The 15,063-nt window shown below is 44.5% G+C and overlaps 1 protein-coding gene across 1 annotated transcript in view; it reads right to left on the reverse strand.

Moving 5' to 3' along the window:
- The window catches only part of LOC147738078 (uncharacterized), a 50,868-nt gene that overhangs the window by 18,205 nt on the left and 17,600 nt on the right, over positions 1–15,063 (reverse strand). The window contains 1 exon segment of the mRNA XM_086925025.1: positions 13,923–13,927. Within this exon segment, the coding sequence (XP_086781151.1) occupies positions 13,923–13,927 (5 nt within the window).

Raw genomic sequence — 15,063 nt, forward strand, 5'->3', positions numbered from 1 at the left:
TCGTGGGGTCGGTGGCCTCCTGGCTTCTCGTCCTCCGCGTCCTCTTCAACGGCTCTTTGTCTTCTCTCTTCATACGCTGCCGAACTCCGCTCTGCTCCGTCTCTCGCTCCGTCTCCGCTCCGCTCCTCCGTCTGCTCCCTCCGGGTGAATAAACACCCACCTGATTCGTTGTCCCTGGAATAAGACGTCTCCATGTCCTGTTGTGACTCCTCCCACTCGTATTCCCAGCCAGCATTAAAGGGCCAGTGTTCCGATTGATTGTCTACCTCCGTGTCGACGTTCTGTAGAGAGTACAATGAGTGAGAGGTAGTGGTGGCCAATTGTTCATTTGCATTTTGTCTATATTCCTGTGCTTGTGACGACCCCAGGTTGTTACATACCTCCCCCTCCGGACACTCACGATCGGTGAGTGGGTGACGGGATAGAAAGTCTGCCCCCACATTCTCAATGCCTTTCCGGTGATGAATGGAAAAAGTGTACGGTTGTAGCGATAAGAACCATCGTAGGACTCTAGCGTTTTTAGCTTTATTGCGGGCCATCCACAGTAGCGGTGCATGATCTGTGAAGAGGTCAAAATGCCGTCCTTCGAGGTAGTACGCCAATTTCTCAATGGCCCACTTGATCGCGAGGCATTCCTTCTCTATAGTTGCATATTTCAATTCCCGGGGAAAGAGTTTCCTGCTGACATACAGGATCGGGTGGTCATGCCCATCACACCCTACTTGGGAAAGCACTGCCTCAATGCCGTAATCCGATGCATCCGTGTGCAACGAAAAAGGGCGAGAGAAATCTGGGGAGGACAACACTGGAGTTGAGGTAATGACGGACTTCAATAAGCGAAAAGCCTCTTGCATTTGTTCCGTATGACGAACTTGGAGTAGACGCCTTCCCTTTTTCTTTTAAGGCATCGGTAAGGGGTGCGGCTATATCCGCAAACTGTGGAATAAACCGTCTGTAGTAACCAACAAGACCTAAAAAAGACCTCAGCTCCCTCCTAGTCGATGGAAAAGGAGTGTCGGCAATTGCCCCCACCTTTTCAATTTCCGGCTCAATCAGTCCATGTCCCAAAACATAACCAAGGTATTTGACCTTTTGAAACGCCAATTTACATTTCTTAGCGTTCACAGTAAGACCTGCGTACCGTAGAGTCCGCAATACCGTGGATAGGTGCCTGAGATGGGTCTGCCAATCTGGACTGTAGATGACAATGTCGTCCAGATAAGCGGACGTGAAATCCGATAACCCAGCAGAACAGTGTTCATCAAACGTTGAAATGTAGCCGGCGCCCCATGGAGGCCAAACGGTAGTACAGTAAATTCAAAATGACCCTCATCCGTCAAGAAGGCAGTCTTTTTGATGTCTTCCTGCCATAGGGGAACTTGCCAATACCCCTTAGTTAAATCGAGGGTAGATATGTATTTAGCGTTGCCCAGTTTTTCTATTAATTCGTCCACTCTGGGAATGGGATATTCATCGAAGAGCGAGATGTCATTCAAAGCACGAAAGTCCATACAAAACCTCCGACTGCCGTCAGGTTTAGGGACCATAACAATGGGACTGGACCAATCACTTTTGGAGGGACGAATCACTCCCAACCAAAGCATTTCCTCCACTTCAGATTTAATAGCTGCTCTCCTGGCTTCGGGGACTCTGTAAGGTTTAATCCTAACTTTCTTGTCTGGTGGGGTATCAATACAATGTTCAGCAACAGACGTTCTCCCTGGGCGGCTTGAAAAAACGTCCCCATAATTTACCAGCGTATTTCTCAGTTCCAACTGTTGCTGGGTCTGTAATTCCTCATTGTGTACCAGCAGGTCAATGGTCGAGCTATCTGATCGTGATCCGTCTGTCAAGTGAATGTCGGCGGGGGGCGGGCCCAACCACTTTTTCAAAAGGTTAATATGATATGACTGTTGTTTATTGGGACCGATCTGCAGTTCATAGCTAGTGCGACCAATTACTGCGACTACTTTATAGGGGCCCATCCATTCGGCCTTAAATTTATGTGAGGAGGAAGGCAGTAGAACTAAGGCCCAGTTATCTACATTGAGCTGTCTCCACTTTTTACTCTTGTCATAAGCAGACTTTTGGCTATGTTGGCTTGCCATAAGATGATCCATCGCCAAATCCCTTAATTTCCCCAGTTTAGCTTTTAGGGCCTTGGCGTAATCAAGGGTTTTATTTATTTCCTCTGCATTTTCGTTAACCCAGGCGTCCCTGGTCATTTCTAACAGGGAGCGGGGTTGACAGCCGTACAGCAGTTCAAAAGCCGAGACCCCCATACTGCTCTGTTTCTGCGCCCTGATGGCGTATAATGCTAGGGGTAACATTTTATCCCAATCACTCCCGCTGACTTCCATCATCTTACGGAGGGTTGCTTTCAGGGTACGGTTGTAACGTTCCACCAGTCCGTCCGTCTGAGGATGGTAAACAGAGGTACGGATCTGGTGGATGTCCAACGTATTACAAATTTCATTCATCAACTTGGAAATGAACGGAGTACCCTGGTCCGTCAAAATCTCTTTTGGGAAACCAAGCCTGCTAAATAACTCAATCATTTTATCTCCCACCTGTTTCGATTTGGCTGCAGATAAAGGAAATGCCTCCGGAAACCTCGTGGCATAGTCGACCACGACCAAGATGTGTTGGAACCCTTTTTTTGTCTTGGTCAACGGACCTATCAGATCCATGCCAACCCTTTCGAAAGGCTTCCCAATGACTGGCAACGGCTGCAAGGGCACAGCTGGTGGTCTGACCATATTCATCTTCTGCCATATTTCACACTTTCTACAATACGACTCAGTATCCTTATAAATCCCATGCCAAAAAAATTGCCTGAAAATATTCTGAGTTGTTTTTTCAGCGCCGGCAACAATGTGGCTGTGTGCAAAAAAAAGGGCTTGCTCTCTAAAAGATACAGGTACTAGAAGTTGAGCAGAACCCCCCTCCTTTCCAATTCTATACAATAGCTCATCCTGTATGATGAACCCGGGAAAATCTTTAGAATCTACAGCTCTTTGGTGGGCCTGGTCCCACGCATTGAACAGGGTTGGGTCACTAATTTGTGCAAATTTAAAACTTTTATCCGAAACCCACGGGTCTTGAGAAAGAACCGTATGTATTGGTTCATTCCGCGTGTCCGTGGACCCAAAACCTCTAGACCCCCGGTCTGTGTCCTCCAAACGGTCTACTTCTTCCAATATAGTAGAGGCTATACTTTCACAAATGAGTTGTGCCACTCGATCTCCTTTATTGACCCGAAATGTCTCAGGCCCAAAGTCAAACAGGAGAATCACAACATTACCCCTGTAGTCTTCATCGACAACCCCTACCCCAACGTCAATAAAATATTTAGCGGCTAAGCCTGAACGAGGAGCGATCCTGCCATAGCACCCTGTGGGGACTGCTATTTGTAAGTCCGTTTTGATCAGTGCTTTCTCTCTACTTGGTATTACATAGTCATATGCGCTGTATAAATCGTAACCTGCTGCTTTTGACGAGCCCTTCGTGGGAAACATTGCATTTTTAGTCAATTTTACAAAACTAAGGCTATTCACCTGTGGACGTTCCTTTAGTTCAGTACGCTTATTATCGGTGTGTCCCTGAATTGCCAACTTGTCTTGAAACATATTCAAGAAGCTAGGGTTATATGTTCCAACGATCAGATCTTCCGGTAAATTGTCCATCACCCCCACCCTTACCGCTTGTGTGGTTCCTGCCGTTGACTCTATGATAATGTCGGCAATTGGGTAGGGTCTGATATCCCCATGTACACATTTAATGTTAACCATCCCCTGATAAATGTACTGTTTTGAATTTACATATGGTGATCGGATCACGGACTGGCGACAGCCGGAGTCTAACAAAGCCAATAGAGAGTGTCCATTGACTTTTACACTTACTCTAAATGATCCTCCCATCTCTGCCGAGAACAGCCTTGGGGAGGCAGCCGACCTCCAAAGGTTCTTCCTCGCTTCTTTTTCTCGGACACATCCTTGCAATGTGTCCCCACTGCCCACAATCAAAGCATTGTGGACCTGAATTGATGCTGTTCTCGGTTCTCCAGGTGCGGGGTCGTGTGATTTCTCTGCCCCGGGAAACATTTTTTTCAGGTCGCACAACTATTATTCTCTCTCTGTCCTGCTCAAATGGGAAGCTTTTTGGTTGTGCGCGAGCAAAGGAGGAGGCCATTTCGACCGCTTGGGCGGTTGTTAAACTATGATGCTGACACAGCCATTTTTGGGTGGCATATGGGAGAGCCTCAAGAAACTGCTCCAAATAAATGCGGTCAAGTATTTCCTCCTTACTGCTCGTAGTGGGGGTAAGCCATTTTGTCCGCGGCCATTTTAAGTCTTACAAATAATGTTTTGGGGTTTTCCCCAACAGAGCCCTTTTCCTTCCGAAATCTTAGGCGATAGGCCTCAGGAGCTAATCCTAAATGGTCAAGTATTATTCTTTTTATCTCTGTGTATGGAGTGTTTCCATTAGGATTTGCCACTTGGTAAGCGGCCTGGGCTTCTCCTCCTAATAGCGGTGCCAAAAAAAACGGCCATTTGGCTACAGGCCATCCACAAGCCCTGTCGGCCCTTTCGAAATTTAATAGAAATGCGTCAGGATCTTCTCCTGTACGATATTTTTGTAGGGAGACTGCTGGTGTTCCAAGTGATATGGTTCTCTCAGTTGTTCCTCCCCTTAGAACGGGGTCGACCCATGGTTGTTCATTTTTTTCTTCAAATGCTTTGTTTATTACTTCTCTATCCGCTTGTGCAGATACTAAGTGCTGTTCTATTACTCACTCGATCCTTTCCTGTCCTTTTACTAGCTGTTCCACGACAGTTTCCATCTTCACTCCACAGATGGTGCCTATGCCTGCATTCTCCACCACTGTTACGGGTGCGGGAGGAATAGGCAACACGCTGATCTTAGTCTTAGTGGGTTTTATTTTGATATACAACGAGTCTGAGCTTTTCTTCTTAGTTGTTATCTTTCCTCTCGGGGAACGACTTCTCGCGGTCTTCCTAATCCCAGATTCCGCCGACGATGCTCTATGCTCCCTGTCCAGTCTTCTCCGTGGAATAGGATCTTCGGTTTCCGTCTTGCCGCTTGTTGGAAAACAGGGAAAAAGATAACGGGTATAAGTGGTCTGTTTGCTCTGTCTAATTGCTGAAAGGGTAAGGGAGTGAGGACCAAACTACCGGTGACACACAAGTAAGCTATTGCCGGCGTGAGGGGTTTAGTGCTCATGGAAGGGGGTGCCAGGAAGAGGGGGGGATATCCCAGGTTTAATCGGTACCAACTGCTTTATGTATGACCCAGCCCCTGAGTTTATCCCGTACCTGGCTGAGCCATACACCTCCTGCGGGTGTATGGCTGGGCGGCTCGTGGGGTCGGTGGCCTCCTGGCTTCTCGTCCTCCGCGTCCTCTTCAACGACTCTTTGTCTTCTCTCTTCATACGCTGCCGAACTCCGCTCTGCTCCGTCTCTCGCTCCGTCTCCGCTCCGCTCCTCCGTCTGTTCCCTCCGGGTGAATAAACACCCACCTGATTCGTTGTCCCTGGAATAAGACGTCTCCGTGTCCTGTTGTGACTCCTCCCACTCGTATTCCCAGTCAGCATTAAAGGGCCAGTGTTCCGATTGATTGTCTACCTCCGTGTCGATGTTCTGTAGAGAGTACAAAGAGTGAGAGGTAGTGGTGGCCAATTGTTCATTTGCATTTTGTCTATATTCCTGTGCTTGTGACGACCCCAGGTTGTTACACATGGTTAGAGAGACAAGACAAAGGACGGAACTGGATCCTTGAGGACACTGACAACAAAGGGACAGAAATACCGGGAGAGACTTCCTGAAAGACCTGACCCTGCCAATGCTAACGAATGAGGACAGAGATGCACTAGACCAAGAGCTGACAGTACACTAAATAAATAAGACAATAGGAACAAATAGGGCAAGCGACGGGGTCCAATGAGCTCCCCATAGAATTATATAAAAGCATGATGGATAAAATCAGAGAGTGCCTCCAGAGGAGGTTTCAGACTGCCTGAAAATAAGGGTGTCTCCCAGAGGACCAAATAACATCTGAGGTGGTGGTCAACCCAAAAAAGGATAAACCAGCAACTGAGTGTGTGTCTTATAGACCTACCTCCCTGCTTAATTTTGAGACTAAGGTCCTTGCGTAGGCCCAGGTGATCTGCCTGCGGACAGTAATTGCAACAGTGGATCATCCTGATCAATCGGGCTTCATGCCACACCAGGGAAAGCGCTTAAATCTCTGACACCTTAATGGCGTATCACATGCAACAGGGGATTCCTAACCCAGTGGCGCTGCTGTCAAGCTCTTGTATGCGGCCCCTCATGTGCGTGGGTTCGCCAGGACCTCTCATATGGGGTACTCCAGTTGATCAGGAGTTGGATGAGAGAATCTCCCTCTACGCTGACGTTTTGCTATATGACACTCAACCAGCCTTTCTCGAGTGAACGAATCCTACAAATTCTTCACATATTTGGAGGCCATTCAAGATATAAGATCAATTGGAAGAAGTCCTTAATATTCCTGCTGGAGGCAGGGACCCTGCGGCTGCACTCTAGGTGCACAGTTCGGGTGGCACTACATGGCTTTAAATATTTGGGCGTAATCTGTCTTTCCTACTACCTCTTCTCTTTCTGACACTTTTCTGTCCACTCATCACTGCTCACTTCTTATGGGCCTCTTGCCCGTGTTCTTAGTGTTGTTGTTTTTAAAGGGCCCTGCCACTTCCCACAATAGACCAAGATTGCTATACATAATGTGTCACGCGGCCGGCCCAACAAGAGTTGTAGGCGACATGATGTGTTCAAGCTACTTTTGTTGCGTGCTTATCTAGGTTCCTGATCGATACTGTGACCTTATGCCCCTATTCGGCTATAAATCCATTTATTCCCTATATTGGCATAACCGTTCAAGTGCGATTTTCTGAAAAGTCATCTCTGGCCTCACACGAACAGAGCCACATTCCAGCATGACTCTCTGCTACTTCCTTTGCGACCAATTAGTGCAATGACAGAGCAGCAGTCACTATCTGATATTCCTAGATAACACTCCGAGTTCTTCAACAAGATAAAAACTTAGCAAACCTGGAAATCCCCGCTTGCTATGTTTTGATTAGTAATGGAACTCTAATGAGCAACTGATAACTGTCACTTCCTAGTGACATCTTTAATTGACGTCTTATGTCCAGCAAACTTGCGTCAAACCCGGCACCTGTCAGGTATAAATATTACCAACGTTGCCTTAAGCAATGTGAGCTGCAAGCTACTGTTGCTGATGCTGGCTGCCTGCAAGACCCCGTGTTGGTAAATCTAGCACTCTGTCGCTGCAGCCTGCTATCCTGTGGTGGTGAAGCTGCTAATTACCATTATCGCCGCTACAGCGCGAACTATGGTGCAGTACGCTTAAGGAGCTGAACAGACGTCCCTCTGCGAAGACATCCAGCAGATTCCAGCTGCCCGCGGACGCTGTCCCCCCTCCTTCCTCGACGCGCTGAAGAGAAGCCGCTGCATTTCTCGTGCAGAGAAATCCAGTCCCGGCGCTTCCGGTTTACCCTCGCGGGTGACTGGGATATCGAGAGAGACCCCTGAAGGAGATACCAATCCTCCATCATTCTATTCAGAGGTATGGTGTTGACTAAACCCTTAGACGAGAATTCTTGAAACAAACCTTGGCAAAACCAACTTAACTTAAAGCTACTTACTTACTCCCCTTCCACGTGTTAGGCTTAGGTCAGGCACACTGGGGTAGGCTTAGTTAGAAGCACCAGTTGAGTATGTTAGCCTAATGTATATATGACTGTATATATGTTTTATTACTTTTAAACCATTGTATGGCTAAGAAACCATATCAATGCTTTTACAGTTCTATTTCGCAATACTTATCTTACTGTACGTACTTTTTATAATAACAATTATTGCAATTGTGGCAATACATTTCTCTTGTACGAGAAGAAAGACTGTTCAATAAATGTTAACCCTTTATTGATACACGCCCGTCTCTCTATTCTCTACATCTCGTGAAAGTAAACTGCACTAGACTGACTGAGTGAAATACATGTCTATTGTTTCACACGACCCTAGAGATTGACTCTTGATCTGAGGAGCAAAGTTGTCATGTTGCACGGTTGTTGGAAAACTGAATCCCTTCTTGTCTGTGCCAAGGAAGCTGATCACTTCCCATGCAGAGAAGAAAGTTTCCAGTGACCTCTGAGCTAGTTGGTAACACAACCCAATTAAGTTTAGCATAGTCAGTGGAGGCCTGGAATATCCGCAGTTCCACGTCGATACTACTGTTTATGTTATTCCAATGCGCAGGGCCTAGTGGGAAACTAGGAACTACACTACATGGCGCCCAAACGTTTGGAAAGGCGATCAACTAACGCAAGACTTATAGAGTAACTCAGTCGTGCATATTTCACACCCCTTTCTCCCGTAAATACTCCAATAGACGTCTGGAGTGGGTGAAAGGTTAAAATCCGCCCGACCTTAGTAGGAAGAGATTCCTATGTAAAGCTCTGGTTTATTCAACGTTGAAGGATACAGTGTTCCAAAATATTGTGCACCTAATCTCTGTCTCCTTGGAGACCTACTCTGCAAACCTCGCATTTTTACAATGCCAGGAGAAAATAACGGAACCTCTGGGGCCGCAGCAGATGCGACTCAGCAAGGTCCCGAATACACAGACCCGGATGCAATAATCATCCCGGCACATTTAAGAAAATCTATAACTTCAAAACTTATAGTAAACGGACTGACACCTCAGGGTGGTACAGTAATGTTCGTGATAGAGGCTCACGAGTATCGGCAGACAGAGGTATTCTATTCATGGATAAACTTTCCAGCGGTAAACGCTATAACAAAAGAGTTTCACTATTACAAGATAGAGGATCCTCCGGAAGAGTACGCTCCTTTCGAGGAGATTGAAATTCCACTTAAATTTCAAGAGCACCTGCTCTCGTTTAATGGCGCCCTAAAACACAATGATCACATAACCAGGCTCGGTCCACTAGGTAGACCAGGAGCCACGTGGCCGGTTCTAGCCAGCTACACACCACATCCTGACATTGAAAAAATGTCAAAAGAAGATCTCTTAGTTAACATAGGAGAATTAACAAAGGCTTATAGAGAGTTAGTAAAATTATTTATTAAAAATAATTTAAACACTCCTAAAAAGAGCTGGGATGGAAATAAACAATCCACTCCCAAGGAAAAAGTTTTCCAGTCCAGAGGAAGGTCTCCTCGACGGAGGGAAAGAACTCCGACTCGAGAACGCCAGTCTCCCCAGCGGGAGCCCTCTGAGAAAAGATATAACCTTAGAAATAGGGATAATCTGAAAAAACCTGATAGATATCAAAGTATTGATACACGTCCCTCTCGATCTCTTCCACAGAATTCGGAAAGAAGAGGACGGTCAGACCCAGGAGAGCACACCAAGTCCAAAGACAAGGAACCTGCTCAAAATAAAAAATCTCAATTTCAGAAAAAGAAGGTAGCCAGTATTAGAGTAATCAACCATGCCGAGAATACTGAGGACACAGTTGAAAAACGGGGAGTGGGCATTGACAATGTTGGACAGTGCAGCAGAAATCAGTATAGCGCGCAAGATCTTGATGAGTCATCTGGAGACAGTGGACACGAATGAATACATTCAGGTTGAAACTGCCGACGCCAGACTTAGCGAGCCCCATAAAATATACGAAATAACATTGCGTATAGAGGGTGATAAGACTAGGAAAATTAAGGGTCTATTTTGGGATAAGCTCTCAAAAGGCTATGATATTCTGTTAGCTGAAAAAGATTGGCCCCCAGAGTTTGTCAGGGAGTGCCCTCGTGGCGAAGAAGTGATTATGCCTGCCTTCTCGAATCACATTCCGATTCACAAAAAATATACATATTCAAGGAAATGGGCAGTAGCCCAGGCACCTGCATTATATAAAAATCATGTAGGATGGGATGAGGATTCACCGGCTCACAAAATCCAATTAAAAAGTGAACCAACTGCCCAACGGCAGTATCCCATAAAGCAAGAAGCTAAAAAACAGGTCAGGGAGATCTTAGATCAACTTGAGTACCAGGGGGTGATTGAAACATGCACCTCTCAAATGAACAATCCTTTGTTTCCTGTCTCCAAGCCAGACAATTCATATCGTCTAGTTTTGGACTACAGACACCTTAATACATGTTGCAAAACTTTTGCAGTACAAAAACTCGCATAGTGCAGCCCTAATGAATAACATAGTTAGGAAAAAATACAAAACGACATTAGACATTTCTAATGGCTTCTTTTGTCAAAACATTGCACCAGAAAGCAGATATTTGACCGCTTTCTCCGCATTTGGGTCACAGAAAAAATTCTGTCGACTCCCACAGGGGTTCAAGAACAGCCCAGGACTATTCTCAGCTAGGGTAACAGAGTTACTACAAATGTATGATGATGAAGCATTATCTTACGTAGATGATATTTATCTCACAGACGACGACTTGGATACTCACTTGAAAAGAGTGAACACCATTATACTTGGGTTCGCAGCAGAGGGTTACAAATTCAACTTTAAAAAGTCCCGAATTGCCCATCTGACAGTACTGTTCTTAGGGTACGAATTATCAAGTGAAGGGAAAAGCCTAGCGGACAACTTCTTAGAGAAGTGCGCTGTACTCCAAGCTCCAAAAACGCTGAAGAATTTACAATCCATACTAGGTTTTCTGAATTTCGGAAGAACTTACATTCTAAATTACGCAGAGAGGGTTAAACCTCTCTACGAACTAATAAAACCTGATTTAAAACAAATCAATTGGACTCAAAAACACACAGAAATTTTGAGATCACTGCAAACAGACATGTTAGCAAAAACAAAATTAGATACACGTGATAACACGATCGATCTTGTAATCCGAGTCATCCCAGGAAGATGCGGATTCACGTACCTAACCTCTAATGAGGGAGAAAAGGTACCTATTTCAATTAAATCTCACTTGTACACACAAGCAGAAAAAACATTCAGTCGCACAGAAAGAACTGTGAACGCAGTGCAAATCGCATTAGCAAATGAAAGAGAACTAGCACACGGCAAACGGATTAATATCCTTACAGCGGAATCCGCCTTCGAGGCGCTATTCAGCCCAGTAAACCTGCCTACAGTGTCACTGGATCCGAAATGGATACAGTGCATAGATTCTCTAGGAGCGGAAGATGTGAAATACTATTTCGCCCCGCAATTTGAAGAACTGAATGATTTAGAATATGAAGAAGAATATCCTCTGCCAATCGAAATTCTGCCTCTCCCACTATACGCCTGTATAATCTATACAGATAGCTTTGTACAGCATTTCAACGTAGAGAGAAAATCCTACGATGCAGCATGTGCGATCATTAAAGGTCGTTGGCTGTGCGGTAAATTCAGACCGAAAGTAACAAAAACTGAATCTGTAAGAAACTGTTCGGTTCAGAGAACTGAAATCAGATCTTTAAAGATGGCGCTCGAAAATGCAGAACGTGAATTCCCGACACTTATAGTGTGCGATTCTCATTTTTGCGTCAACTCTTACAACAATAAACTGCAGAGTTGGATCGAAAACGACTACAAAGATGACACAGGTGCCACAATAAAGCATAAATTGCTCTGGAACGAGGTAGCTCTTTCATACAAAGAACTACAAAAGACTCACGTGATTCACGCACAGAGTCTTCAACGTGATGGCGTTCACGTTGCAGGGAATTCATTGGCTAATACAGCCAAAGCGGAAGCAACTAAACCGGCTTCCGTAGCCACAAAAAAGCGTACAGATAAATACATAGACGGGGAAACCATGCTGGCAGTAAAAACGACCGTAAAAGGCGACTGTGCAGCACTACCCGTAAACTATCCACTCAATTATGCATACATAATCGATGCAAACTCCGTTCCTTTTGCTCGAATCCCTGGAGTGGGGGATAGAGTAATTCCAAACATGAACAGGAGAATATTTTTAATAGCAGAGGCACACATGGGTTTGGGTCTAAGGCACAGAGAGATCAAGGAATCACTGACTGAATTACAATCAGTATTCTGGTGGCCGGGAATGAGTGTAGAACACCAAATATATGCAAACAACTGTGAAAACTGTAATAGGGATCGCAGTAAGGAACCATGCTACCGGCTACCAGTCAGAAAGAGCGTAACGCTGCCTACACCCCATCCTGCGTCCTATTAACAGTTAAGACGAAAAGCACTTAAAAAAATGAGGCCTCCAGCGCTCGGCTGACGCTAGAACGGTTATAAAAGATTTGCGAGTCTATATCGGCATATACGCAATTACCACGTTCCATTCTGACCAGGGTCCTGCTTTCAGCTCTCGAGCTTATAGGGAGGCCATGGCTAGCATGGGAATTGGGTTGCGGTATTCTTGTCCGTCATACCCCGGAAGGGAATAGTGTGGTAGAAAGAAAAAACCGTGACATAAAGCAATCTATAACAGCGAAGGTATTAGGTTCAGGCGCTGGGTGGGTCAAACATTTAATAAGTGTCCAGACTAGTCTTAACAACATGCCAAGAAATTCTCTAAAAGGTTTCAGCCCATACGAACTATTGTTCCGAATTAGAATGCGCGTTCAGGACCTCGATAGTCAGATGTCAGTGGTACAAGAAGAAACAACGCACTTTGATGTAAAAGACCGTTTGGCTGTTTTACAGGAACTGAATGAAACAAGAAAATCATTAAGCAACATAAAGTTAAAGCAACAGCCAAGTACCACTGACGAGGCACCACCCGCAACAGCCCCAGCAAGGCCTGTCTGGATTCCAAAGATTTGGGATCTAGTCAGAGAAAAGATCGCGGTTAAGAAGGAATTTGGGCCTTCTTACAGAAAAGCAGTACCTGTCTTAGCAGTCACCGGAACAAGATCAGTTGTGCTACCGCCCCTTGCTGGTAAAAAGGAGAACAGAGTCGTGTCTATCGATCTGGTAAAACCACAAGCATGTGGCCTATAATCAACAGTAGGCCCAGTGGACTCCCAAGAAACAACAGAATACCCAAACTTGCAACAATCCAAGAGGTTCAAACTGAAAGACTCATCACATTCGATCAGCCTGCAGTGCACAATGAAGGACTATGCAATAATGCCATGGAACTCGTGCCTCTTGAAACACAGATTGAAACAGTTCGTCAAGAAACAACACCAGTCTACAATGATGTGGCATCAGAAAGTGCTACCGAGAGACAGATTGAAAGAACAATCCCATCAATTGACAGAACTGCCTCTGGTTATTTCATCAACTTCGACAACTTCTCTGAAGATTTAAATGACCCCGAAGTGATGCCAGAAACAAAAAAGTCTTTTAAAGAAAAAGCAACGGAACTCTTTCATCAACTGAAGGAAATCTACCTAATTTCCCCTTGGCTAGAGTTCTGGTTCGGTCTAGGTGTATTTTTCCTCCTGCTTTGGCTCATCATGGTACTATGTTTGGGAAAATTCATTGAAGGAAAATATATTACAATGGACACAGCAAGTCAGAACATCAACCTAGTCCTGAAACCACACAGATCATCCCACGTGAAGAAAAGAGAACTGTCAACAGTAAATGTCACAGCAATTCCAATACCTGGTGGGGTAGTATGGGAGAAAACAGACTATGAGATCTATGGTCCGGTCGAAATCCTGAAGTATCCTCATCAACTAAAGGTTTCCTTAAGTGACTTTGTTACACCAAGTACATTCTCTGATGATTGGGACTTTAACAGTATTAATGACATGATGTCTGATTTAGTAATGTCAGCTAGATTCACAGATCATGATTATTTACAAGGTTCATCTAGTTATGAGCAGTTATTCTGTTACACCCATTATGGGGATCATTACTTGCATAAATCTGCACAGCCTAGAAATGTTTTTATGTATAATCAATGGGAACATTGTGCTACACCACCTAAAAGCAGTTCTAAAGCATTTTTTGAGAAATTCAAATACTTCTCAGGGTTTAACACCAGTGATGCAGAAACGTTTTATTACAGACTGTTAGATAAAACAGGTATGAAAACAATGCTGACAAATTCTAAATTGATATATTCTGAAGCATTTTATGACAAAATGATGACATTTGGTTTTGATTATTGGAAAAATAATATTGAAACGAAAACAATTTGGGGTACAAAAGATTGGCAGGTGCAAGGCATTGAAGCACTGTTTAGAACCTGCATGATACCTGAACAAATGTTATTTTTAAATGACACAATACACCAAACATCTTGTCTTGGCCTAGCTAAGATCAAAGACCTTAAAGCACCGTCTATACCGAAGCCAATACCAGAAAATGCAACCGCTGATATTGAGTTAGACGTGTCACAAATTTTACATTTCAACAGAACACATCCTGATTGGAAAAAGTGGTTAATCTGGCCTACAGACACAAATAGCTGTCAAGATAGGTTCCTGAATAAAACACAGGGGTTAATAATGACCAGATTAGACCCTAGATACTCCCAGAGACAACATCCAGGGATTATAACAACATACAGTGTAGGGAAACTCTGCCTAGAATGGCTAACTACATCCACACTGGCTGAAATTAAGCAACACTTGTCTTTACTAAAAGATGGTGCTGATTTGCGCGATTTCATTCTTGGACCACGCAAACAGCGTCAGAAGCGTTTCATAGCGACCAGTATCTATGCTGCGTACAACGAGGCTTGGAAAGTAAAGCAAATTGAAACTGCTGAAAAAATACGAGAAATTGATCGTATTAATTTGGAGAAATCACTTTCTGTGGTAGACAATGGGTTAATGACTCTGTCTTCCAGAATATATTCTTTGGACAATATTGTATCCTCTGCCTTTGATGTGATAGACAGAGATTTGCTAATGTTACAACATGGCCAGTCTCAATTACGCTCTATTATAGAATTAGGATGGACGCTGCAAAATCTTCGTTCAGGCTATGTGCCTTGGCGTTTAATCAACACGACGTCATTATTTTCCAGTTTTAACCTTACTGATAAACAGATCAGTTTGGCACAGAAAGGAGCAGACTATACAATCCTGAGCATCGAAAAACTCAAGAGATTA

The sequence above is a fragment of the Lissotriton vulgaris genome, chromosome 1_1 (genome assembly GCF_964263255.1).
Source record: "Lissotriton vulgaris chromosome 1_1, aLisVul1.2, whole genome shotgun sequence".
In the NCBI taxonomy this organism is placed as follows: Eukaryota; Metazoa; Chordata; class Amphibia; order Caudata; family Salamandridae; genus Lissotriton; species Lissotriton vulgaris.